Source organism: Kogia breviceps, chromosome 4 (assembly GCF_026419965.1).
Source record: "Kogia breviceps isolate mKogBre1 chromosome 4, mKogBre1 haplotype 1, whole genome shotgun sequence".
NCBI classification, from domain to species: Eukaryota; Metazoa; Chordata; class Mammalia; order Artiodactyla; family Physeteridae; genus Kogia; species Kogia breviceps.
This window is the reverse complement of record NC_081313.1, coordinates 5082264-5108754: the sequence shown is the minus strand read 5'-3', so window position 1 is coordinate 5108754 and position 26491 is coordinate 5082264. Positions and strand designations below refer to the sequence as shown.

The 26491-nt window shown below is 48.3% G+C and overlaps 1 protein-coding gene across 1 annotated transcript in view; it reads left to right on the top strand.

Moving 5' to 3' along the window:
• NSUN2 (NOP2/Sun RNA methyltransferase 2) overlaps window positions 1-24411 on the top strand; it is a 28422-nt gene extending 4011 nt beyond the window's left edge. The window contains exons 4-19 of the mRNA XM_059061181.2: window positions 3379-3484; window positions 5777-5848; window positions 6621-6705; window positions 7641-7833; window positions 9597-9671; window positions 10775-10905; window positions 13578-13651; window positions 14235-14365; window positions 14686-14782; window positions 17534-17718; window positions 18033-18125; window positions 18846-18981; window positions 19771-19851; window positions 20157-20295; window positions 21481-21520; window positions 23480-24411. Coding sequence (XP_058917164.1) covers window positions 3379-3484; window positions 5777-5848; window positions 6621-6705; window positions 7641-7833; window positions 9597-9671; window positions 10775-10905; window positions 13578-13651; window positions 14235-14365; window positions 14686-14782; window positions 17534-17718; window positions 18033-18125; window positions 18846-18981; window positions 19771-19851; window positions 20157-20295; window positions 21481-21520; window positions 23480-23702 — 1861 coding nt within the window. The 3' untranslated portion in view covers window positions 23703-24411. The remainder of the gene's footprint in view (window positions 1-3378; window positions 3485-5776; window positions 5849-6620; window positions 6706-7640; window positions 7834-9596; window positions 9672-10774; window positions 10906-13577; window positions 13652-14234; window positions 14366-14685; window positions 14783-17533; window positions 17719-18032; window positions 18126-18845; window positions 18982-19770; window positions 19852-20156; window positions 20296-21480; window positions 21521-23479) is intronic.
• Window positions 24412-26491: the final 2080 nt, after the last annotated feature.

Here is a 26491-nt window from a genome sequence, read left to right as displayed (position 1 = left end):
AGATGTGCACATCATCCACCTTTAGAATGAGTGCTGAACGGCCAGATGCTATAATCAAATCAAAACCAAATGTCGCCGTTACAGAATGCATTTCTGGGACACAGGACTAAACCTTCAGTATGAAGCCAGAAAATTGCATGGTGGTTTTTCCATTAAGCGATTTTTGTCAGAGTTTAAAAGCTTGACTGTTAGAGGACAGGAGAAGGACTCAGGTGCTGGGTGGCTGTGGTGGCCACTCGCTGCCTGTCTGCGGTCCTGAGGCCAGCGGGCGAGGAAGATGCTTCTCCAGTTGCCGTCCCTGCAGCATCGTCGCGTGAGGCAGCCCTCCCGTGCTGAGCCGCCCTTCGCTTCACAGGGCCTGGGTCACAGACTTCCCTCCCCCGTGGCCAGGCTTGGACATGTGCTTGGCGTCTGGCACTTAGGGAGGGGTCATCTGAGGTTTTCAGAAGCAGGTTTAAGGTGGTCTTTGTGAACGTTTCTGTCTCTAATAATCTTGCCTGCATTTGCTGCCTCTCTCAATCAGCTGAAAACATTTTTATTCCTTCAACCCGATGTTCAGAGGTGCAGCTTTTCAGACGCAGAGGTCTCTGAGCGTCCTCTGGGTCTGGGCAGTAAGAGGAGCTGAAAATTCAGTACGCTCCTGTGGGAAAGAGGTGCCTTTTTCCCGGGCCTGTCCTTGTGGAGTTTTCCTCCACAGTTGCAACAAATACGGGAATGAGTCTCGCTATTTTTATTGTTCTCTGCAAACTGTGGTCATACTTTTTGTTTAATAGGCTCATTGAACATTTAACAGCTATTTTTCGCTCTTGATTTTTGGGTTTTGGGTAATGGGTACAGGACCAGTCAGTTCCCAGACTTGTTGGAAAGGGTCCGCCAGGTGTTCTGTGGGTGAAGAACACAAGCGAGTCACTGCAGTAACAGCCAGGCATTCTCTACACGTTGCTGTTTGCTTGAATTTTCTGAACGTGGCCGAAGGGTGTGAGTAGCATGTAGTAAGATTTGGGCTCCTAACAGTCAGCCTTTCTCCGTTACCACTGGCAGTTGTGTGATAGTTTCATTGTGTAAACATCTAATCAATCAAACTCACTTGTCAAGTGTGGGAAACCCATACATCAGTAAGCAAGTAAAGCAGAAACTTAAAATACTTGTGGTGGTTTTCTATATTGTTCAAAATGCAGAAATAGGTCATGTATTCTTTTAACCTTTTGGCACATCGTGGGATATAATGTAGGAGAAATGTTTTGGGGAACCAGGTTTTCTAGAAGGTATAGGACTTATTATATATAGGACTTTCAGCTTGGGCAGATTTCATTTTTATCCTTATTTTTCATAGACTAGGAACTGTAAGGAATTATCCTAAAACATTTTTAAGAGACCTTGTTCTGACAGTCAGCTGAGAACATAGCTTATTGCCGTGCTGTGTGTGTTCCTCTTAAATGGCTGGGTTGAAGATGACTTATCATAGGTGTTGTATGTACTTAGAGACAGTTTCTCTTAAGAATTTTTTAGGGACAGAGGGGACAGTGGTGCTTTTAATTTATCCTTAAAAGATACGACAAGTTTGCAAATTAGGACTTTAAAGACTCAGGAGCTAAATTTGAATTACATAACTATAAATTAAATACAGTTTTTTAAGATTGTTTGATGTTGAAATCTGTGAAGATTTTCATAAACATTTGTTGGCTCAAGAGTCGTTCCTAAAGGTATATCAGAAACGTACTTCTTCATTTTAATTGTCTGTCTTTGTGTTTAACTGTCTAAAAGGTCGCAAATATTTTTCTCATATGAGTAAGAGCTTTCACAATCATAAAAACTTACAGTCGAATTTTATTCTTATAATAGTAAATTTACATTTTAACTACTAGCAATTCAACCTGTGAGGCACATAAGGGCATATTCCCTCAAGTTGTATGTAGAGACTGCTGCCTCTACCTGAAAATGACACTTCAGCAATGCCCAGTAACCTGTGGCAGGCAGCATTCGAATGAGCGTGTTTGGTGGCTGGGAGAAGCGGCAGCTGGCACGTGTGCCGTCACCAGTCACAGGCAGTTGGGGGTCGCCAGTAGCCGTTTGGATATCAGCAAAGGTAGCAGTGGGTCAGCAGCTTTTCTTCAGCTCTGCAGCTGGAGCCAACCTGAGTGAACCCCTGCCATCCCCCTCTCGTGAGGCCAAAGGGAGTATTTAAAGCTAAACTTTTTGAAATTGTCTGGTAAGTGTGATTGCATGTTGGCTCTGTACTTTGGGAACAGGTTAAATATTGAAGAGAGAAGCAGGCATAAGAGATAGAGACAAAGCACCGGGACGTTTGGGGGGTGGCCGTGAACAGATTCGGCCAGTTGAATCTTCGTTGTTTGGTGGAAAGTATTTTTCAGATGTACCTCAGGGTAACGTGACAGTTGAGCAGTGTCTTCAGATCTTAAGCCTGAGTTTGTGTCTGTCGAATAATCAGAGCCTCAGAGCAGTCAGATGTGTTGTTTTTCAGACGTTCCGGCTTCGTTTTCACGGCTGTCACCTTAGCTGCAGTTTGACACCTGGAAACATTGTGACCCTGCGTGGTTAAGTTGAGCTCATTTTTGTACCTCAGAGTTAACAGTGAGCTCGGTGTGATTTGTCACCGAGGGCCACGTTACGCTGAGCGTGGCCCCACGTGTCCTATCCGTGCACCGGCCTGTGCAGTTGGAGCTCGGTGCGTGGGCAGGTGCAAGCTGCCGTGAAAAAGCACACACTTCCTACTCAGTGATGGCGTGACTTGTAGGCAGTTCAGATATTTTCCCAGAAATGGCAGGAGAACCTTCGTTCTTAGGTCTGTATAAGTAGCAGCCTAGGAGCTCAAAGTAACGCATTGGTGATTTCCAAGGTGTTTTGGTACCTAAGACATTTCAGTACGTTATTGGACTGACTTGTTTTGGAAATAGTGAAAAATACAGTGAAAAGGATTGTAATCAGACGTCTGTCAGACGTTCTAATACCCGCCCTACGGCATCACTTTGATTGTGTGTGAGCTGCACTTTACGCAGTCCGTCACCTCGTGTCCTCTGCTGGCCTCTGTGCCGTTACGTTGGCTCACCGCGTGGGGGGAGCAGCGGGGCGGGAGTCCCCCGTCTCAGCGGCTCGTGGACTTGCACCACCGTAGCCTCTCAGCGGTGTCGTGCGCGTGTGTGTCCCAGAGCGCCCGGGCCGCCTGCGCCGGGGCCGCGGGCAGCGAGAGTGCGCCCGTGGGTCCCAGGCTCTCGCCGTGCTGCCGGCTGTCGCGCGAGCACGGGCCCGCGTGCCGGAACGCCGCTGCGGGGCTCGTTTGGCTTATGACCTGTGCAGGCAAGAAGTGGCGAAGAGGCCGCTTTAACATAACCGTAAACGTTTTGCTTTCTTTTCGGTCAGGTACCCTGAAGAACTTGCCTGGCACACGAACTTAAGCCGAAAAATCTTGAGAAAGTCTCCACAATTGGAGAAGTTTCACCAATTTCTGGTTAGCGAAACGGAAGCTGTGAGTAGATACCTCTACATGTGCTGGTTTCCTTGAAACTTTAAATGGGCCTTAGTATCAGTCTGGTAGTTGTATCTTAACCGTCCGTGCCTCTGGGAGTGACGAGGTGGGTGAGGCAGGGAGAAAGACCCGCCGAGGTGTGTGTGCGCCCCCTGAACTTCTGGTAATTTACGTGGCTGCGGTCTCGTTCGGCGCCTCGGATCGTGACCCGTCGGGCGGGCACCGTCACCCGTGCCGGCGTGGCTCCTTGTTTCTGGCCACTCCGGGTTGGGGCGGCCGCAGCCGGGGCGGGGGGCGGCGCCCTGCTCCACGGGCCTCGCTCGGGAGCGGCCGCCCCGTCTGCTCTCACGTGCGTCCGAGGCGCGTGCCACGCAATGTTCCCGCGGAGCAAGCGATGGGCTCTCGCGGCTGTGTTTGTTTTATTGACGTGTACTACCCCGCCTTTGCCAGGCAGACAGACAAGACCTAAACGCGACAGCTTTGGCTCTCGTAGAACGACCTCGCCTTCGCCCTGTCAGCTCAGCAGCCTCCCCAGGTCCCCCGATGGCGGTTCAGTCACTGAACCTCTAACCCTTAGCCTCACATCTTCCCCGACAAAACAGCGGTTTCCGCATGTAACGCGTGATCGAGTGAATGCCCATAAATTGTGGACGTTGTGAGCTTTGCAGTTTACTTTCCGTTCTTTGGGGCATTCTTAACAGTCTCACGTTTAAAATCAGAAGCTGCCCCTTCCTATTTTCTAATCTCCTTTTTCTAGCCAAGGAAACCTCCGTGTGTCACCAGATGGTTTTTATGTCTTTTTCACTCGGAGCTTCTGTGTCCAGCTGACAGGATTATCGTGCTTCCATGTTTCTTGCCTGGAAGCCATGACCAATTTAGAAACCTTTCGCCTCACTCCGTTCTAGTAGCGACTCAGCCCAGCGTAGAGCTGTTCCGGCTCGTGGCTCTGTGTCCAGCTTGGTAAGCCGGCAACCTGGGCTCCGCTTGCCTGGCTTCGCACCCCCATCCCCACCCTGGAAAGGAGTGAACAGAGCTGAGCACCACCACAGGCCCGGTTCTGGGCTCGGACTCATGCAGGAAGGGGTTCTCTGGCTCAGCTTTTAATCTCCCTGGATGTGTTAGAGAGCAGTGTGGGTTCCAGCTTCGACAGAGCGGAGGGTTTGTGGGGAATGGAGGGGTACACGGTCCGGTAGGTCATGAAGAGCTGGGTTTTGGCAGCTGTGAAAGGTAGAGGACACTGGAGTGTAGTGTTGGTGGCGTGTATTGTAGGGAACCAGTCCGGATTTTTGATCAGGAGTCAGCAGGGTGCAGCACTCCCTGGGTTGTTGAAAGTTGGCTGCAAAGAGTGTCCATGAATCCAGGGACCACCTGCTGGGGAGTCCGTCCAAGGGCTTGACGTCCTTGTCCCGTGTGAAGGCTCTGAGTGACAGCCCGCGTGAAGACAGAAGGCGGGCTCATCAGAATCCCAGGTGTGACTCAGAACTTGGGATCCGCGCCCCTGGCGAGGCAGTCACGGTTCAGTCCTCACAGATGCAGTGCTGGCCGGAAACCCGTGAGGTGAAAGGAACGGGCGTGAGTGGAGGCCTTTGCTCAGGTTCTGACGGTCAGGTGCGCAGGCGTAAGACGAGTGATGGCTGCTTGGGTGGCCTTTCCAGGACAGGGGCCCCAGGTTGTAAAGAAGCAGAAGCCTCCTGGTAGCTGATGCTTTTTTAGCTTTTTCTTAAGCGTTTAGTCCTGAGTTGTTAAAATAGAGTTGTGATTGACACAAGTGCTGGATTTCACTAAGAAACTTTGTCTGAATCTGAACAGCTGTACATTTTCACAGATGTCCTGACCCACGAGTAAAGATCTAGAGGATGGTTGGTTTAGTGAGGAGTTTTAATTATTCTCTCTCTCCCACAGGAAACATGGGGGCAGTGGTTGCTGGGGACAGTTCTCAGGAATACAAAGCAGGCGTGGGCTGTTCTGGAAACAGGAGAACTCAGAAATAGAACTTACAGTTTCAACTAGGAAACTTCTGTCCTGTCCTGTGCTCGTGTTATACTTGAATTTCTAATATTCTCATGTTGTTTTGATATTGATGGTCATCCTTACTTAGTCTTTCGATAGCAATCATTTATCCACCAGTATAAAAATCTGTCTTACTTACTGTCTATGTGATAGTACTGACTTTTGTGTTCTGTGTATAACTATATGGTATTTTCCTGTTGCATTGGAAATAATGCCCAGTATTAATTTTTCTCTGCCTTTCTCAATGCCATTGCTGATTTTTAAAAACTTGTGTTTTCTAAGGGAAACATCAGTCGTCAAGAAGCCGTTAGCATGATTCCACCACTGTTGCTCAATGCTCAACCTCACCATAAGGTATCGTGCATTGAATAGAAGATTCTGGTGGGGAGGCTGCTGTCAGGGCTTGTGTCTCTCTGTTCTGTTGAGACCTTTTTTTCTTTATATAGTTAGTAGTTTCTGTTTTCCTCTTCCCTTTGGGTAAAGTGGAGAATGACATATGTTTTATTTTAGGTTCTTTCTGCAATCTTTACAACTCAGTTTCTCTACTTACTACTCAGATAATCTTCGGTGTTCTTGATTGACTAAGTGGGTTGAAAATCATAGTGAACACGTATTGCGGACTGGTTGAAGGCTGAGGATCGTTCTGTGTCCTTTTGTGAATCGATTCACTTCCCTGTGAGGGTAGATGTTATCACTGTCCCCATTTTTCCAGGTGAGGGGAAGGAGGCAAAGCAGAGCGGAGCCTGAAGTCACACACGAGCCATCAGTGGCTGAGCTGAGCCTTGAACCCAGCTAGCTCTGCCCTTTAGCGTTTTGTCGTGTTCTGCTTCTCGCACTAAGCACCTTTACTCGTCATCCCTAAGTGTATTGCTTTCGCTGGCGTCTGGTGCCACTTTGTTCCTATCCCCTGGGGAGTAAATAGCTTTATCCTTCTGTGGTTTGGGGACATTATATACTATTAGACCCCTGGAAGTTCAGTGTAATATGCTATAGATTCGTTCTATAAGTTAACGTATTTGGGTTGTGAAATAGAGATGAAAAACTAATCTTAAGTCATTCTGAATTAAACGTAGGATGCCTGATTTGTTAAAAGAAGAGCGTCAGGCATCTTCTTGCTTTTCAGTAGATTTTAGATATGTGCGCAGCACCTGGATCGAAGACCACACAGCTGATCGAAATGCTGCACGCCGACATGAGCGTGCCCTTCCCAGGTATGCAGTGGGCTGGGTTTCGAAGGGGAGGGGTGCTGCTTTGGTGGGTTGTAGACAAGGAGAAGAGCGTAACACAGGAGGCGTCAGGCAGGTGGGTTTTGCGTCTCTGAGAGGAGAGCCGGTGCCGTGCACACCTGTCGCGTGTCCTCAGGCCCTCACGTGCACTCTGGGGAGGGCCTTTGCTTTAGAATTACGTGTATTTTCTAGAAAAGCAGGTGGTGATTCTTTTTAGAGCCACAGCAGGTAGATTGCCCTTTGAGTTTTCAGTAGTAACGGTCTCACGTTGGGGCTTTTGTTTCCTTCTGGCTGTTTACTGCCCCTGGGAGAGGCAGGAGAGTGTACTTGTCCAGAGCTGCTGTCAGACTCTCCAGGTTCAAACCCCACCGCCACATTTAATAGGCAAGCTCTGTGACATTACCAGACATCACGTACCACATGGGACATCCGTCTTGAACTTGGAGGACATTACGTAAGACTGCAAAGGCCAGAGCCTCCCAGGGAGCGGTGGACCCTCAGGAGCCTCGGCCCCTCCCCAGGAAGCAGATTCGCAGAGTCTAGGATGGAGGCCCAGCACACGTGTACTATTTTAAACCCTCGTTGGGGGAGTTCGTTGTTTTCTACATCTTTCTCCCCTCACCTTCCGTTTTAGTTAATCGTTAATAATGGAAACGTTCCTTGTGGCACAGTAATTGGTACAAAGTGAATAATTGTTGAACAGATCAATTTTGAAGTTCTGGCATTTCGGGTGACTGTAAAATCTTTGCCAAGCCACCTGGTTCCTTTGTCTGGACCACTTCCCTAGTTCTAGCAAGTCTCAGGCTCGGTCTTAAGTTTGCTCCGTTGCCCGTCTCACCTGCCAACCTAGGGGTTACACGTTTCGGGAGATTGCTCCACTTACGCCACCTTTCACCTGACGCGCGGTTTCACGTTCCCAGAGGGGTTTGTCATCGCGAACGACGTGGACAACAAGCGCTGTTACCTGCTTGTGCATCAGGCCAAGCGGCTGAGCAGTCCCTGCGTCATGGTGGTCAACCACGACGCCTCCTGCATCCCTCGGCTCCAGATGGACGTGAACGGGAAGAAGGAGATTCTCTTCTACGACCGCATCTTGTGTGACGTCCCTTGCAGGTACGATTAAGAGGCCAGAAAGCCCAGAGTCCACTCGAAATCAAATCAGATATAGTCTACGGTGAATCTGCACACGGTGCGTGTGCAGTTGCAGGTGTGAATCTTGTGGCAACTGGTTTGAAGAGCGAGAGACGCTGTGAGCGTCAATCAGAAGCCAGAAACTCAACTTTAGTGATAAACAGAACAAAGAGATCAGAAAGGGGGTGGTTTTGATCGTCTTAAAAAGGGACACGAAGAAGATACCTGAGAGGGAAGCATAAAGGCTCGTTAACAGGCCTCTCAGGATGTTAGGGCCGGGGGCGACTTGCTTGTGCTTACTTCCGGCGAGCGTGTAGGATACTTGTCACAGGATGATACGTGATCACATGGGGCCTCTGTGGTGAATCTTACGTAGCACAGTGAAACTCAGGGGCTCCAACCTTTGGGAAACTCATGTGTGTTTGTACAAGTGCCTTGCTTCAAATTTTACAAACAAATTTTAGAGTTTACCTATAAAAGAATTTCACGGCATAGCTGAATAACTGAGTTTTTCCAAAAAGAAGAGAACAAAACTTAAAATGTCTGTTAATTTCCTGGAGGCAGTGACATAGGCACTGGTGTCACACGTGTTGAATACCTTCTGAACACGTGACTTTGTTGAGACCATAGTACAAGCACTGCCACAGAACTTTGTTAGCACTACACACAGTGTTCAAATATGACACATGGGAATTAAATCCTGTCTCATTGACACAAGGGGCGGATGACTGCTGGTGGCAGAACTCACCAGCACTGAGCGTGACTGCCTGTCGAATGAGGAACTCGCCTTCACACAAATGGAAATAGGCCATGAGCTACGTTCCTTCCTTTCTAGATTGCAGCTTTTTAATTTTCCTTTGGGTCAGAAAAACTGACTTTTCCCACCCCCGTGTTCTTTTGATCACAAATATCATACTGTGAGAAAGACATGACCTCATGGGCTCTGAGCTGTAAGCTGGGGGAATTTGAATTTAAGCCACCACCATACAAGCAAAGGATGTCATTTGAAAGCAGTTATATCGTATAGGACGTTTCCATCCTGCAGACCCTTCACCTCAAGGACACCTTGTGACTAGACCATCAAGGAAAATTAAATTTTACAGAGAAAGCCAGCAGACACAGGAATTACTCAAATTCTGAGTAGATAAAATTCGACATGGACAGAAAGATGAATTGATCAACTCTGTATTATGGAATTTACATGTAAACGATTTCCATTAAGTAAAAGCAGAAATTAAAAAATGTTTAAGTGTGATGTGTAGAAAAATCTTGGTAAAGAAATTAAATTGGCTTAATTGAATTTGCTGTGGGAATCCTTTATGAGTGTAAGTTTATCATTATTCTTATAATTCTGATTAAAATGTTAACTGTTGATTAGCCAAGTTTCTTTTCTAAGTAGCAGGATCAAAAGGTTCTGTGTCCTAGGTCTGAAGATTAGTTTTGCTAGTATTTTTTCTCAGATGGAAACAAATTACTCTCTCTTTGTTGAGAGAGGTGTTCTTTTCAAATCTTTATTTCCTTATTGCGTTGAAATTGGAGTGCAATTAGTTTAGTGTACTAGAGTGTTCCGAAAACAAAACTAGAAAGTTTATTGTAGCTTGTGAGAATTTAGATTGTTTTCTAATTGGTGTTTATAATAATGATAATGATACCTGTTTTGTAATCTAACTCGAATATGACATTTGTTGAGCCGTGATCATCTTACCGGCACAGAGTTTTAAGTTCTTAAGTATCCTTCTTTGCAGTGGAGATGGCACTATGAGAAAAAACATTGACGTCTGGAAAAAGTGGAGCGCCTTGAACAGCTTGCAGCTGCACGGGTAAGTAAACCGCGTCACTGGTAGCCCCGCGGGACTGAGAGATTAGGGAAGGGTTCGGGTCGAGTTACCTGGGCATCCAGAGCTTCAGCTGACTGACTGTAAAGCCTCAGAATGCCAATGGCCACCTTCACGCGAGTTTGCTTATTTGTCAGGAGTGGTTGTTTTCAAAACCTCTCGAGAGCAGGAAGCCGAAGATTGTATACATTTCAGGTGTACGTTTATTGCGAAGAATGCCTTTTATAAAAGGTTCCTGTAACATTTCAAACGTGTTTTCCATGAAATGACCATTTCTTACTATAATTTCTCCTCTGTGTTTTCCGTTCGTGTTGAATTATTTTGCTTAACGTTTTGACCTCTCAGAAATATGTTTTGGTTGTCTTTAAAGAAAATTTGGAAAGTTCTTAGAAGTGAAAGGAAAAAGAAACTCTTATAACTCAAAGATAATTTCTGTCATGCCTCGTGTATTATAGTGATTTTCCATGCAGAGGGATTTTTAAAATAGCTGTTTTGATTGTATGGCCTACAGAGCTTTGCTTTCTTTTTTTCCCTTAACATGAAAATTATACAAATATAGAACTATGGGTGATCTGGAGGGTACTAATGAATGTTTATCATAAATAAGTTCAGGAAATTTTGTTTCTCTGTTAAAAACTTACTACTGTTTTTGTGAAACAGGTAATTGGGATTATAATGTACTAAGAGATACAAACTGCTCTTGGAAAGAAAAGCAAACATTTCTATAAGTGTGGAGACTTTTTAATGGTGAAATTGAGCTAATATATTGAATTCAGTTGTTAATCAGCTTTATGCTTTGCTTGTTGGCATGTTGGGAAAGGTTAACAGAACAGTAACAACATCTATAAATAGGTGCTTTTTAGGTAAACAGGGAACATCTTATGTAGGGTTACTCTAACTTCACTTAAAATCTTAAAATTTTTATTTTTTTCTTTATATGGGAGTTGCTCATCTTACATAGAGTATTTTATATTTTATTATGTCTGTCATAAAATTTGTAATGAATATGTGCTACAGTCAGTGCCTCTTGACGTATGTGCCATGCGGATGTGCTCGGCACATAGGGTGACCTCGCCCGCGGCCCTTAGTTTACAGCTGCGGATCGCAACTCGGGGCGCTGAGCAGCTAGCGGGAGGCGGCAGGATGGTGTATTCTACGTGTTCGCTGAACCCCATTGAAGATGAAGCAGTCATAGCATCTTTACTGGAAAAGAGTGAAGGTAAGTGCATGATGATCTTTCAGTAAGAGTATGTGCTTTTCAAAACCTTTATTGCTGTAGTGTTTGTTTCTGTAGGCTTTTTCTACGTTTGCTTGTGTGATTAGCCTGTAAGCCCTAAAATGAGGTATCCCTGATTAAAAACATGCTTATGTAATGGGGTTTGCTGTGCTTCGTGAATCATGCGGTTTGTCCATTTTGTTTCTCTAAGTTTGAAAGGTTATGTCAGATCCTTACCACACTGTTGCATTCTTTAAAAAATTGTGGTAAAACTTACATAACTTTAAAATGTACCATCTTAACTATTTAAAAATATATAGTTCAGCGGTGTTAACCAAATTCACGTTGTTGTGTAGCCAATTTCCAGAGCTCTTCCCCTTGCTAAACTGAAATTCTGGACTATTAAACAGCTGCCCAGTATCCCCTCTGCCCCCCACCGTTATTTCTCTGCCCCTGTGACTTCGACCACCCTAGATACCTCCTTTGAGTGAAATCATTACAGTATTGTTGTTTTGTGACTGACTGGCTTACCTCTTTTCGGATAATGTCCTCAGAGTTTACCCATGTTATATAGTATATCAGAATTTCCTTCCTTTTTAAGGCTGAAAAGATTCCATTGAGTGTTTAGACCGTATTTTGTTTATCTGTTCATCTGTTGATGGACACCTGGTTTTGCTTCTGCATTTTAGCTGTTGTGAATAAACACTGATTTGAACATGGCTGTACCAATAACTGTTTTAGACCCTGCCTTCAGGCCTCATGTGCACACACACAAGTGGAGTTGCTGCACCAGGTGGTAATTCTGTGTTGATTTTTAAGGACCCACCATACTGTTTTCCACAGCAGCTGCACCATTTTATATTCCCACCAACAGCGCACAGGGGTTCTAATTTCTCCACATCCTCGCCAGCACGTGTTATTTTCTGGGGTTTTTTTGTTACTGTGGTGGTGGTTTTTTTGTTTTGTTTTTTGATAGTGACCATCCTAATGGGAGTGAGGTCTTATCACACTGTTTTATACCGAGGGGCCAGACAGGCTGTAAGAACATTTCATAATGTTTTCATGTTTTTGCTGGAATGTTAACCTTTCCGTCAGTTTCTCCTTAACAGAAATAATTGGAAATTTCAGACTAACTGCATTTCCAGAATGGAATGCTACCGAGTTTTCTACTTATGTGTGAAGCAAGTTGAAATGCAGATGTTGAAACAGGTGTGCATTTCCTGAGGCGTATCCGAGACCGTCCAGGCTTCCGTTACATTCTCAGTGGCTGAGTGGTCTCTGTGCTGTGTGGACAGCCCTCTGATTGTTTGCACCTTTGGGGTCTTTCCGACCTGAATTTCCTGTGTTGTGTTTATTTTGTTTTGCTACACTTACATAAAGACGTGATTTCTGAACCGTGTTTCTTGCATGGTCATGAGCTCTACATTTTTGATGGTACTTTATTTCCAAAGGCATGTGAAGAGGAGCGCTGCGGGTGACGTCATGTGATAGTAAATTTAACTCTTAGTGTCCTGTTCTGTAATTACTTTCCAACCAGGCAGGTGGGTTTCCAGTCTCGGTTCTGCTCTCACAGCCATCTCTGCACGTGGTTGCTCCAGACCACAGTGTAGATGCCTCACGTCCATCCTCCGTCATGTGTAGGTGTCACGTGTGGACGTGGCTTCATCAGACAGTAGGCCTCGGCTGGGCCTTGTACTCTGCAGTCGCTGGGGATTTCGACTGGAGACGCTGTGGTCCCCACCTGGAAGTCCTCAGATTCCGCTGGGGGAAGGGTGGCCGATACGCAGTCGGTCTACACGCGCTGGGCCAGCGTGGGCAGCTTCTGACCCAAATGCGGGCAGAAAGTCACTGCTGAGCCCAGAGCAATGTTTGATTGAGAAAACCAGTTTTCGTACACTTGCACTTTCATCTGGTGTTTGCTTTTAAAAGCCAGAATATTTGGATGGACTCGTGGAGGTCAGTGTGATGCTTTTGTCAGAGGTTTCTTGCTGTTGGACCTCCACCTCAGGGGTTCTTTCGCTCCGTTTTCATGATTGCCTGCATTTTTCATAGCTTCCATGGAGCTTATGTTGGATTTTCCTCTTCCTGAGACCGTCTGATCTGTCTGTGGTCTGTGGATGGTAGTTCATTTGAGCGGTTTCCTGTAATGGCCCTAACTTACAGCTTCTTGTAGTAGTGCTACAAGAAGCTGTTTTTCTTTCTTTTTATAAATTTACTTCTTTATCTTTGGCTGCGTTGGGTCTTCGTTGCCGCCCGCGGGCTTTCTCTAGTTGTGGCGAACGGGGGCTACTCTTCCTTGCGGTGTGCGGGCTTCTCATTGCGGTGGCTTCTCTTGTTGCCGTGGACTTTGTCTCGGACGTGGTGTGGACTCTGCAGCTCCTTATTGCAGCACCTTTACTGTGTTGTCATTTACGCACGTAACGTCACTTGTTCTGAGCGTGCTGTCAGTGGTCTGTAGTGACTTCACTGCACTTTCGAGAAGGGCTCATTTTCAGTCGCTCCCTGTTCCCACCCCCGCCCGGCCCAGGAACCGCTAATCTGCTCTCTGCCTGTGTGGATCTGCCCTCCCTGGACATTTCCTGTAAATGGGATCATACGGTATGTGAGCTGTCATAATTAGTTTCTTTCACTTGGCTTATTGTGAATTTTTGTTTTGTTTTTTGTTTGATACATAGGTGCCTTGGAACTTGCTGATGTGTCCTCTGAGTTGCCAGGACTAAAGTGGATGCCTGGACTCACACAGTGGAAGGTAGTGTTTCTGCAAGGACTCGGACTCAGAAGGGCATATCCACCTGGTAGACCTGTTAGACTTTGGATGTTTTAAAGCACCCACAGTTGGGTAACTTGAATAAATAGTACATTTGGTTATGCAACTGAGACTCAATTTCAAAATTATGTTTAATGACAAATGGTATGACTACACAAATATTTCTCTCTGGCCCTGGAAGAGTTTTCCTGTCTTTATCCTGCAATTAGAAGTCAGCTTTGTTTATTCTCATCCCCGTAAGTGTAGTTTTGCTTTTTTTCTTTTAACTGGCTGGAATTCAAGCCTTGCTTCCAATATGAAACAACTCACTTTTCAGTTTTAAACGAGGAACAATCTGAGGCTTGTTTTAGAAGAGAAAAAAAAAAAAAAAACCCACATGGAAAATGAAAATGATGCTTTATAGGATGATTGTCCTGTTTCATGGAATAGAACAGGACATTTTTATGTCTCATTTTGATCTTGGCAGACAGTCCTCGCTTTGGAGAGAAGTGGGCATCGCCCACTCTGACTTTTCCTGCTGTTAGGTGGGGCTGGTAATCTAGAACCCCACCCTCTCCTTCCACAGGTGATGGCGAAGGACGGGCAGTGGTTTGCAGCGTGGGGCGACGTCCCGCACGGCAGACACACCCACATCCGGCCCACCATGTTTCCCCCCAAGGACCCCGAGAAGTCGCGGGCAATGCACCTAGAGCGGTGGTGAGCTTGTGGGGAGGCGGGACCCCTGGCGTGTCCCGCGTGGCCTGGGCTGCGCCCGCGGCCGACCCCTCCCGCGGGAACTTTTCAGCGAGGAAGGTTCTCAGGGCCCGAGCTGCAGGCACTGAGCACTTGTAAATAACGCAAATGCACGGCTTGGGCTTCACTAGGTAATACTTTGGCCACTACGGTAACTTTTTACACGTGACACGTTGATGATTCTGTCAGTGAGGGTTGGGTGAATATTTACAGCAGAAGAGTGTACGTAGGATCAGTTAAAAAGGGTAAATGGTGTGGGGTTTTTTTTTTTTTTTCTCTTTCAGTCTTAGGATATTACCACATCATCAAAACACTGGAGGGTTCTTCGTGGCAGTGTTAGTGAAAACGTCTTCGATGCCGTGGAATAAACGTCCCCCAAAGGTAAACGTCTTCCACAACAGTGCAGCACACCGTGCGGTCTTCCGTGCGGTTGAGGCAGAAGCTGGCCGAGGTCAGTGGCGCGTCTTGGGTGCCGGGCGGCGGCGGCGGCGCTGCTCTTACACTGAAGGTTTGAGTTCTCTAGAAGGCAGCCGTGTCTTACAAGGGGAGTGGAAGAGGTGGAGTTGGGGAGTGCATTTCTTCTGTATCTTAAATCTAGTTCCGTGATGAAAATTGGAAAGCCATAAAGACTACTGCCCTGTGGTCTAGGGTCAGAAAAAGACCCTGCAGGCCAGTGTCCGCGTCTGCCCTCCTGTGGGTCGTTTGCAGGCGGGACCACGCTGCCAGCCTCAGGCCAGCCCGTCTTTGCCTTGGCCACGGGAGGTGACGACGAGCTGGCCGGGCCTGGCGGAAGTGGACACAGATGGGGCCTGAGCTGTCGAGCGAGCCTCAGCCGCGCGCTGGGTCACGTAAGGGAGGCCGTGAAGCCGAGGGGTTCGGAGAGGGCGGCCTTGAGTCTTGACACAGAGTTGCCGTGTGAAAAGTTGCCGTGTGATGCGCGCTCCTCCCCTTCATCAGTGTATCCACGTGGGGAACTTTATTAGCGTGTCCATCAGCCCTCCTTCCGTTCCCGTGGAACATGGCTTGAGTCACAGTGCATGCTGGAAAACGAGGACAACTCATGCTCGGCCTTTGGAGAAACAGAAGGGAAACCGTTCTCTGGGCTACAGCTAATCCAGACAAATGCTCGGGGCACAGCCTCACACTGGAGCGACGTGGCGTTTGCGGGCCGTCGCCGCCGCGCTCGTGAGGTTGGAGAGGTTTTCCCAGAGGCGGGGCCCCTGACTGTCACAGCCCCTCGCTCCCGGTCAGGAATGGGGCCACGGAGCTTGGAGCAGCGCTCCCTAACACATGAACGCTGGCCACACGGTCACTTAAATCTTCTTGCAGCCACATTTTAAGAAGTAAATGAAAAAGTGAGATTAATGACATTTTATTTATCGCAGTATAATGTGATTTTCATGCCATTAAAAGTAAGTTATTAGTGAAATATTTTTCATGCTTTCGTTCCAAGATTTAAAAACAGTGTGAACTTTCACTGTAAGAAGCGTCTTACGTAGCACCGGTCACATTTGACCTGGTCAAAGTGCACGACTGGTGCTGTACTACAAGGGTACTGGTCAGAGCCCGTCACGTACATGTACTTCAGACTCCCTTGCACTTGGGGCTCTGTTGACATTTTCGTCACGTAAGTGGTTTTGAGCTTTTTCTTCAGTGCGCCACCTCTGATGCGGCATCTTACTCTGTAGAACAACTTGGTGTCACTTGCTCATTTAAATCTTACTACTTCTCCTGTCTCCTGTGAGTATGTCAGTTCCTCATTCATTTAGCTGCGGAAGCCTGTTTTGGCGGCCTGCCCTGTGAGCTCGCCCAGCGTGACTCTGCCGGGGCCACGTTCATAACTCAGATTCTCAGTCTTCAGGACGCTGTTGTCTAGTTGAAGTGATGGAACTTGTAAATACAGCCAGCATTGGAGCCAGGGAGAGCCATGCTGACACAGTGCTGTTGGTGTTCTTGTGAGGGCGCAGGATTAGGTCTGGGTCATCGCGATGGAACAGAAAAAGCCTCCTGCGCAGAGGGGCGTGGGCGACGGGCTCCGGCCGGCAAGCCCGGGTGGGCGTAGAAAGCGTGCGTACCATTGATAGCCTTGTCAGAGGGTTTGGGGGTTTGTTCTGTTTTGCTTTTTTTAAAAAAAAAAAAACAATTAAATAGAGTACATTTTCTGGGAGGCAGTGTTGCCTAGTGCTAATAGCTTTAGAACCTTACCAACTTGTCCACTGAATAGCTTTGTGAACTGAGGGACACGTTGAACTTCTCTGTGTTCAAGTGTCCTAATTCGTAAACTCACTTCATAGGGATCGAGAATTATCACTTTTACCAATCTTGTGACCTGTTAGAAAGGACGTGTAGCTTTAAAGAATTTTATTAAGTTGAGGCATAACTGACATACAACGTTATATTAGTTCAGGTGGAGAATGTAATGATTCTGTTTGTATATACGTAGTTACAGAATGTTTTTCCTCATGGTGAGACCTTTCGGAGATCTGCTCTTAGGAAGTTTGAAATATGCAACAGTGTTATTACCTTGTAGTCACTGTGCTATGTGTTATGTAATAGTTTTTTAAATATAAGATCGTATATAAAATATACATAAAAAATTAATGTAAGTGAAACATTTTGCACATTCTTAAAACCAAATTTATACCGTTATCCCGGATCGGAAGTTTGTTTTTCTCCAGGTAGTTTCTCGGTCCCTAGAGGTGTACTTTATCTTTCTACTATCTTTCTTCTAATCTCCACAGCGGTTTATCCAGGGGTCCTGGAGAGCTTCCACTGTCCTTTATGTATGTCCTTGTCTTCTCGGCCCCGCATAGTATGTTTGGGGCGGCCTGCGACTCATCACGCAGAGCAGACGCACGGCAGCATTTCTGAGTGAAGCCAAGCTGGCGTTTTTGGCCTTTGCTAGGAAACAGGAAGTTAAAACTAGAATCAGTGTCCATGAATTCTGCTTATAATAGCAGATAGATTTAAAACACTTTGTTTAAAAAAAATTCTGTTGTCTCTCTCTTGTACATGAGATGCTGTATTCATTTGGATGGATTTTGCGATGTTTTGAGTTCCTTCTTTTCCTGTATCAGGGCAGAGGAGGTTGTTGTCTGAGTTTAAACAAGCTTACCCCCTCCCCTGTTCCAGCTGCAGGGTGAGTCTGCAGAGCCGCGGGGGCCTGTGCAGCCGGGCCCCGCAGATCCCACGGGAAGGAGCGTCTCCCACCCCTTGGAGCTGGAGGGTAAACCGGCCACTGGTGTTAGCGACACAGAAGCAACTGAAAGAGCTGAGAATTTAGCGACTAATGGAAATAAGAAAGATGGTGTGTGTGGGTAAGAAACGGTTGTGTCTTGAGCCTCATGTTCTTGTGTCTCCCCAGCCCTCATAGATTAACAGGAACCCAGAGCTCTCTCGGGGGTGCTTTTGCAGGGGTGAGAAGATCCTTGCTGTATAGGACCCGGTTCAGTGCTAATGAAGCCCCGGGGTGGATGCCTCTGGCTGTCCTCCGGAGGGAAGAGACCCACTTCCCTGCAGAGCCCGGGCGGCACGGAGCTGGGACGAGGGCGGGGCGGGAGGACGCGTGTGCTGTTGGGATGTAGCAGCGTTCCTCAGGTGACAGATGGTCTCGTCTCCATTCCCTTCCTAGTCCTCCTCCGTCTAAGAAAATGAAGTTATTTGGATTTAAAGAAGATCCGTTTGTATTTATTCCTGAAGACGACCCATTATTTCCACCTATCCAGTAAGGATGAATTCAGCATTTTGAATTCTTCTTTTAATTTACCGTAGGGCTAAATGCCCATGTGGTCACATTTAACTGGAGTTTCGCATTTAGCCCCTTTTTAACAACGCATGTCAGAGCTGGATGAAAGTTTAGAGGGTGTTTACTGAACCCTTCAATCTAAGGTGAGCAGTAATCAGAGAACCTAAACCGCCCAGAGGTGTAGGTGACAGAGAGATGGAAAACTGTGGACTGCGGCTAGGGCTCCCCGAGCCTTGTTCCCGGTTAGGAGATGAAGAGTAGTGGGTCTGGGGGGGTTTCCAGGTAGAACAAGGTGCTCAGGATAACGGTCTTGGGCTCATCTCCTCCTTGTTTGTTGGACTTAGTATCTTTAGACCAGAGTGGTCACTTACATTCATTGTCTTGTAGATAACTGGTCCTTTGCCTGTGTTTGTAAAAATCCCTCCTAAAATGCCCGTGGAGCCAGGTGGGTGCTCTCAGGTGTGGTGTTGGAGCAGCAGTTGAGGGGGGAAGTTGCACCTGTTGACGCAGGTCCCAGATCTAGCTGCGCTAGGGCGAAGCTTCTGGAGGCCCAGGTGAAGCGGGGGAAGGTGGGCGTCCACGGCAGAGCGGCACCCTTGACCGCAGCAGCTTTGAGAAATGTCGGGGAGCGCAGGACGCCAAGCGGCGTTCGTCACCTTCTGATCGGAGCTCCCGTAAGCAGCCCTGTCTTTTTCACAGGAAATTTTATGCTTTGGGCCCTTCCTTCCCAAAGATGAATTTGTTGACTCGAACCGTGGAGGGGAAGAGAAGGCAGCTCTACATGGTGTCCAAGGAGCTGAGAAACGTGCTGCTGAACAACAGTGAGAGGGTGAAGGTACCGCTCACACAGCCCTGGGGCCCGCGTGCGCTCAGCGTGCTGTGCTGTGGCGTCTGCTGGGACTTGGTCGGTGGGGGGCGGCCCTGATGCGGCCCCGCCGGTCTGTCCGTCGCGGGCGGAGGGGAGCCGAGCGGCCCGGGGCCTCAGACGCTGCCCGGCACAGGCTGCCCGGCCGTGTCCTGTCTGCCCCGCTGGGCTCATGCCGTCTGTGTCACAGGGGACCGACGTCCGCCCGCTGCTCCGTGGGCGCTTGGCTTTGTTTGTTTCCATTTTCCTTAGAATTTTTCCACTCCTGGGCGCTCTTTTCATTTGCTTTGCCGCTTTCCCAGCTCACTCCCCTCTTGCCTGCTTGTTTAACGCAGCTCGTCTCTGTGGTCTGGAAGCCTCCGAGGTCAGGGTGTTCTCAGGACACCGCGAGGCCATTAGGTGCCGTCTTTCCTGTCCTCTCTAGGGTGTCCGCTGGGGCTTCCAGCCCGACGGCATCCTTGCTCGCGATGGCCTGTGGCATGTGTGCTGAGCTCTTCTTGCGTTCTCAGAGTTTCCTGGTTTTCACGTCTGTTGTAATTATCAGTCCGTAGAAGCCACAGAAACCACAGCCGTGTGAGAGTATCGGTCGGGCCACGAGAACGTCTCTCAGTCAGATGACTCTTGAAGTATTTTCCGCTCCTTTTTTTCCTTCTTTCAGCAGCTGCTCAGAGCTCTGTCTCCTTGTGGTAGAAAGGAGTATGTTAGTCGATTATCCTGACTTGCACTTACGTGCGTTTCATGTGTTATTTTCCATCCCAGGTTATCAACACTGGGGTTAAAGTCTGGTGTCGAAATAACAGCGGAGAAGAGTTCGACTGCGCTTTCCGCTTGGCGCAGGAGGTAAGCGCCGCCGGCACGAGCCGCGAGGGCGTGGATGCGGGATCCTGAGCCGGTCCGGCGGGTCAGGACCACTGAGCGCGGGGCCGGCTTCTGCCAGGGCGTCTCTCGAAGACGCTGAGCTTTCCCGGGCGCCGGGGCGGGGCTGTGCTTGCGGGCGTGTGTCCCGTGTCACCAGCGTCCCTGCCTGGGGCTGCCGTGAGGGGAGGCCCCCCCCCCACCGCGCGCGTGGTCGCTGGCGGCTCACGTCACCTGCGTGGGCGGAGATCGCTGCCGTGCGTAACGGCCGCCTCTCTTTATTCCCACAGGGAATATATACGTTGTATCCGTTTATTAATTCAAGGATTGTCACCGTCTCGATGGAAGATGTTAAAATTCTGTTAACCCAGGAAAATCCATTCTTTAGAAAACTCAGCGGTGAGGCATACGGCCAAGTCAAGGACATGGGTAAGCGGTTTGACTGGCGTACAGACGTAACTTGCCCTCGTACACATGGTGAAGATGTGGGTGTTCCTGCTTGATGGAGCTTTTTCACTTTTAGGTTTCAGTACGTTGTGACTTTGTTCTTAGTGCCTGTGTCAATTTTCGGAGGGATTTCTGGAGACATACCTGATAATCCCTTTCGTTGAGGGTCAAGGGCGTTGCTGGGGTCGCTCTTCTTCCCTGAGCCAGCCTTCCACGGTCACCTGTGCAGGTGTCGGGGCCCGGCCAGCCCACCTGCCAGAGCCCCAAGCCGCCCGCTGCCACTGAGGCGGCCGGGACTGGGCCCCACGTGGAAGCAGAGGGCAGGTCCTAGCGCTCGGGTGTGTCTGCGTCTCGAGGCCCAGGAGACCGACCGGCTCGGCTCGGCACCTTGACCAGCCCTGCGGCAGAAGGCGCACCCTTCTGCCCAAGGGTCCTGCTGCCCTGTGGGTAGCGGCCACGTCCTTGCTTTTCTGTTTCCTAAACGCCCGCCTCGAGCCACCGAGCAGCGACGTTTCCTCCCGAGAGTACAAATAATTCCACCTGGGACTCTAGTTCTGTTTTTCTTTTCATTCCTGCTTACTTTTTTGAAACTTATTCCTTATTTCCGGCTCGATTGGATGAAAAGGGCACACGTCAGTCATTGAAGTTACGTGGTGTCGTGCCTGAAGCCTGAGAATAGGAGCTTGCCGTGCCGAGGCGTCCTCGTCTCCCCACAGGGCTGCGTTCAAAGTAGGGATTGTTGTAAAGGATGAGGGGACGTGTGTTCTCTTTCTCTTTTAATCCTACATTTGGACGACGGCAGCATAATTTTTGACATTTTTTAATGTGTTGTTCCATGCTCTTTCTGGCAGTTGGAGCAGATATTTAGTCTTGAATTCTGAGAGTTAAGCAGTAGTTAATCCCCACCTCCCTGCTCCTGAGAGCGGCTTGCTGAGCTTTCAGCCTCTCAGTGGTCTGACGTGAGCCTCTCCTACACCGTCCCCGTGACGCCACTTGGTGCCTGGCTTGCGGATGGCATTGAGAATGTAGACGGAAAGGCCTCTTTTCTGCCTCAAGACCGCTGGGACCAAGAGTCTAGATTACTGTTCTCTGGGCACATAATCGTGCACAGCAGAGGTGTCCCTGCTGGCAGAGCTCGACCAGTGTGTACGTGTCTCTCTCTTCTAGCCAAGGGCAGCGTCGTCCTGAAGTACGAACCGGACCCCACGTAAGTGAGACGCTCCTGCCATCGGAGCCTCCGTGTTCTTGGCGGTGGGGGGATGGCGGGTGGTCTTAGAAGCCTTTTATGATGTTCCCCTCAAATAGTACTGTGCAAATTTTAGAACTGGAATATTCTCGTGTATCATGAAGATACTCTTTATAAAACATTCCTTTCAAGCCATGTGTACGTTTATTTAGAAGATAAAATGCAGAGTCCTATTCTATTCTCTGTGCCCTAGAAATCTAATTCTGATTTGTAACTTAAACAGAGAAAGTGTACAGATAGGACAGTCAAGAGAGGTTGAGTTCTTTCGGCTGGTGTTTGTGGATCACCCGTTAGGTATCGGGCAGTATTGCTCTGGGCCGGGGCATGGGGGGCCAGGCCCCGTAGCTAGACTGACAGCCACCGCGGGACCACGGGACCACTGCTGTGCGGTGCCCCTCGCGGGGGGAGCAGGTCCCACGGGGTCAGCACTCGCCAGAAACGAGACAGAGGACTTGGGTGTCGGGCCCAGGGGTCCTCAGCAAGGGGGTGGCAGAGGCAGCGTTTGCATCCCCGGACTGGTTTACCTTTAACAGCTGCCTCTGCCAAATAAAGCACCATTTCCAAAGGAGGAGATAGAACAGGGTCTGGGCCGGAGAGGGGTTTGGGCAGCTTCTCTGGAAGCAGGAGCCAGCTGGACAGCAGCCTGGGTGGTGTCTACACAGGAGGCCAGGTCCCAGCACGCAGCACCCGGCATCGTCTGCGGGGAGCAGCCTGGCTGGGGGGTGGGACCAGGAGTAAGACGGCAGGTGGGTTTTAAGGTAGCAGCGCTCGTGTGGCCGACGTACGAAACCGTAGGCTGTTTTAAGATGCGGGTCTGCTTTTCCACGTACGCTGGTTTCTACCAGTTGAAGTACACAGGTGAAAAGACAGCTTCAGGAATTAGATTGTTTTAAAGAGGAAGAAAATGGGAGTGTGGGAATTTTCTGGTATTTTCCTGTCATCGTTTTTTATCAAACCACTAAGAAAAGGAGGTGTGTTTCCATCTCCTTTTCTTAGTGGTTTCTCTCTTCCTGGTTCAGGCCTTTCTCTTCTCTTTTTGTGTTTATTTTTTAAGAAATATGACTGAAACGCTTGTTTGTTCCTTGCGCAGCCTGTGTCTCTGATGCATCAGGTAGGCTTGGGACACGTGTTTACTTAAACGAGGGCTTCAGGAGCCTAAGAACTAGACCAGAGTCACGTCTGAAAGAACGTAAATGACAGCATGCATGGTGCACGCTGATACGCACAGTGCTTGATAAGGGGCACGTGCGTAATACAGACAGCGGCCGCCCTCCCAGTTAGGAAAGGGGAGTTGGCGCCGCCTGGGAAGCCGGCTGGGCAGGCGGGGCGTTTGGACCCGGATGGCACTGCTTGCTGGACACAGGCGGGCTTGGTGTGCCGGGCGTCCTACCGTTACGGGGGTGGGTGGCCAGACCCAATTCCGGGAAGCACTGAGTATGGAGAGCATGGTGGTCCTGGCTCCCTGCCCTGGTGCCCCATGCGGCTGGCGCTGTTGCTCTGGGCCCAGTTATCCGGCCTCTGCGGGGCCTCAGTTTGCTCGTCTGTAGCCGTGGGCAGCGAGCTGCAAGGCGCCGCGTGGGACAGGACGAGTTCCTGTTGGGTAGGGTGGGGCACAGATAGGTGTTCCCATTGGCGAAGACACAAGTATTTGGAAATCTGACGCTGGAAGTGTTTGACATCTGCAGATTTGGGGTTCTTCCACTGGATTTTTAGAAGGAAAAACTGGCCGACCCGAGGGCATTGATACTCTTCAGGAAGAGTGAAGCCGCTTTTCCTTTGAGAGCAGCCGCCATAGAGTCTCACACTAAAGTGCCTTCCCCGCGGCTTGGGGGTATTTGGGGGGAGCAGTGGTGTGTTAGTGCTGCCTGCGGTGCAGTTAGGAGGATGCTCAACGCTTACGCGGAGCCCTTCTGTTCACAGGAAACCGGACACGCTCCAGTGCCCCATCGTGTTGTGTGGGTGGCGGGGAAAGGCCTCAATTCGAACTTTTGTGCCAAAGAACGAACGGCTTCACTATCTGCGGATGATGGGGCTGGAAGCGTTGGCAGAAAAGAAGAAAGAGGAGGCTGTTCCGACGAGCGAGAGTGCGGCCAGCCCCGGGGCTCCGGAGGACAAGGTGGGCGCCGAGCAAGGGGCAGAGTAGCCGGCCGGCCAGAGGTCGCCCCAGGCAGTGACCCGGCGGCCGGCCCGCCCCGGGACGCTGGCTGCCGGGGCCTCCACCTCGGCGTCACCGCTGGGACGAAGCCCAGGACTGCTTCTGACCGGTGAGGCACACGTCTGTAAAGACCGGGGAGTGACGGAAGGTTAGGTCTGCGAATGACCCCCGGACTCCTTTCACACGGAGCGTGTGGAAGGTATTTTTTTAGCTTGCTAGAATTTCCCCATTTCTTTGGCAAAGTTGGGTCCGCTATGCCTGTTGCTGGTAATAGACTTTCATTGTTAAAGTCTTATTCTACCAAGAAATATAACTGCCCTGGCAGAAAATTTCAGGTCCCTTTTGTTACGCCTATATTGGTCTTAAGGCCTAGTGCTTCTCTTAGGCATTTTTTTAGAGAGAATCTGTAGCTACGTATGGATTGTTGGAAAACTGTACTATCAGCTTTAATAATTGCGTTACGTTGCCCGTTAGTGCGACATTAATACACAGTGGGTTTAATATCTGAGGTCTCAGATGACTTCTGTGCCTTCGTAATAAAAGGTAAAATACACTTTCTCACAGTAAGAGCTGTATCGTGAATTGTGATACTAGTCATGAGGGTTTTATGTGCTTTTATTGGAGTACCCTGCAATTTTAATTTTTAAATGGGGTTTGGAATCCTTGGAAAGTTTAAATAAAGAGTCATGAATGGAAATGGGTATGTGTCCGACTCTAGCGTTTACTCCAGTTCATGAGGCAGAAGGAACTAACTTGTTTTGGGGTAAATGGAAACATGAGGATTAAAGCCTTCTTAGCTGGTGGAAGGAATTTTAACGTGAAGACAGCTCTTGAATAAAGTCAGTAGTTAGGCCTGGAAGCGCTAGAGGGGCTTTCTTGTGGGTTTACCTTTTATCCTCCAGAGGGTGGTGTTGACACTGCAGCTCCCTGAGCGCGATTTGGGTGGGTAAAGGGCTGCTTAGCAGCTTGGGAACCGTCTCCAGTGCTGAATGGGCTCCCTCGGGCCCTGTGCCGACCAGGCGGGAGCTGCCTGGCCATTTCAGTCAGTCACTTACCCGGTCCCTGCTGTGTGTCAGGCGGGGCTCTGGGTGACACATCTTAGCAAGACAATCACAGTTTCAGAGAAGAAGAGTTTGGTGTGGTGAGCCTCCATGTCCCTGTCATCTGGCTTTCACGGTGAGTACAATCTTATTACTACCCACCTTTTTATACTGTTTTGAAGTAAGTGGTGTCTAACATTTCAGAAGATAAGGACCCTTTTTCCTTTTAAAAAACCACCTCGGGACTTCCCTGGTGGTCCAGTGGTTAAGGCTTCGCCTTCCAGTGCAGGGGGTGTGGATTCAACCCCTGGTCTGGGAACTAAGATTCCACATGCCTCATGGCCAAAAAACCAAAACGTAATACAGAAGTAACATTGCAACAAATTCAATAGAGACTTTAAACATGGCCCACATCAAAAAAACTCTTATAAAAAATAAAAATAAAAAATAACCTCAATAACTTCACACCAAAAGCAGTAACAACTCCTTAACGTCAAATAACTTACATGAAAATTCTGTACGCCGAAAACTGTTAAGACATGGATGAAAACATTGAAGATACAAATAAATGGGAAGATACTCCATGCTCATGGATTGGAAGAATTAATAGTGTTGAAATGTCCATACTGGCCAAAGTGACCTTACAGATTTGATGCAAGCCCTGACAAATTCCAACGGCATTCTTCACAGAAAAAAGAATCCTAAAATTTGTATGGAACCACCAGAGACCCTGAGTAGCCGAGGCAGTCTTGAGAAAAAGGATAAAGCTATAGGCACCATATTCCTGATTTCAAACTATATCAAAAAGCTACAGCAAAACAGTGTGCTATCGATAGAAAAACAGGCATGTAGATCAGAATAGAACGCCCAGGAATAAACTCATGCATATATGGTCAATTTTTGGCAAAGGAACTGAGACTATACAATGAGAACGGGACAGTCTCTTCAATAAATAGTGCTAGGAAAAGAGGGTTGCCGCATGCACAAAGCGTGAAACTGGACCCCTATCTTACACATATACAAAAGTCAGCTCAGAGTGGCTTAAAGACTTAAATGTAGACTGAAACTCTGAAATTCCTAGAAGAAAACATGAGGGGTAAGTAAGCTCCATGACATGGCTCCTGGCAATGATTCTTTTGGGTACGACAACAAAAGCAAAAATAAACAGGTGGGGCTACAAAGGAAACCAACAAAATGAAAAGTTAATCTATGGGATGGAAGAAAATGTTTGCAAACCATAGGTCTGGTAAGGGGTTAGTACTAAAATTTAACCTGTCAATACAGAAAATACAGGGAACCCGTACAACTGAATTCCCAAAAAATCCAATTAAAAAAAGGGGAAAAGGACTTAAGTAGGCATTTTCCCAAAGAGGACAAATGGCCACAGATACATCAAAACCATAATGAGACCAAAAAACCCCACAAATAGTTAATGTTCACATTTGCTTATTCTCAGTTTGTTTTTTAAATTGGTTTGGACACATAGACCACACACTGTGTTTGGTTGATTTGTCTCCTAAGTCTTGATTTTGAAATACTTTCCAGCTCAGTAGTGTGAAGAGTTCCTATTTACCCTTCACCTAAATTCCTGTGTCTGTGTGTGTGTAACTGATGTTTTTTTCTGAACCATTTGAGTTAGTTGCAGACATGTTTCATTATCCCTTAATACTTCAGCGCGTCCTTGCTAAAAACAAAGGCACCAGGAGCATATCAAGAGGCTCGTGATGTGGATTTGTC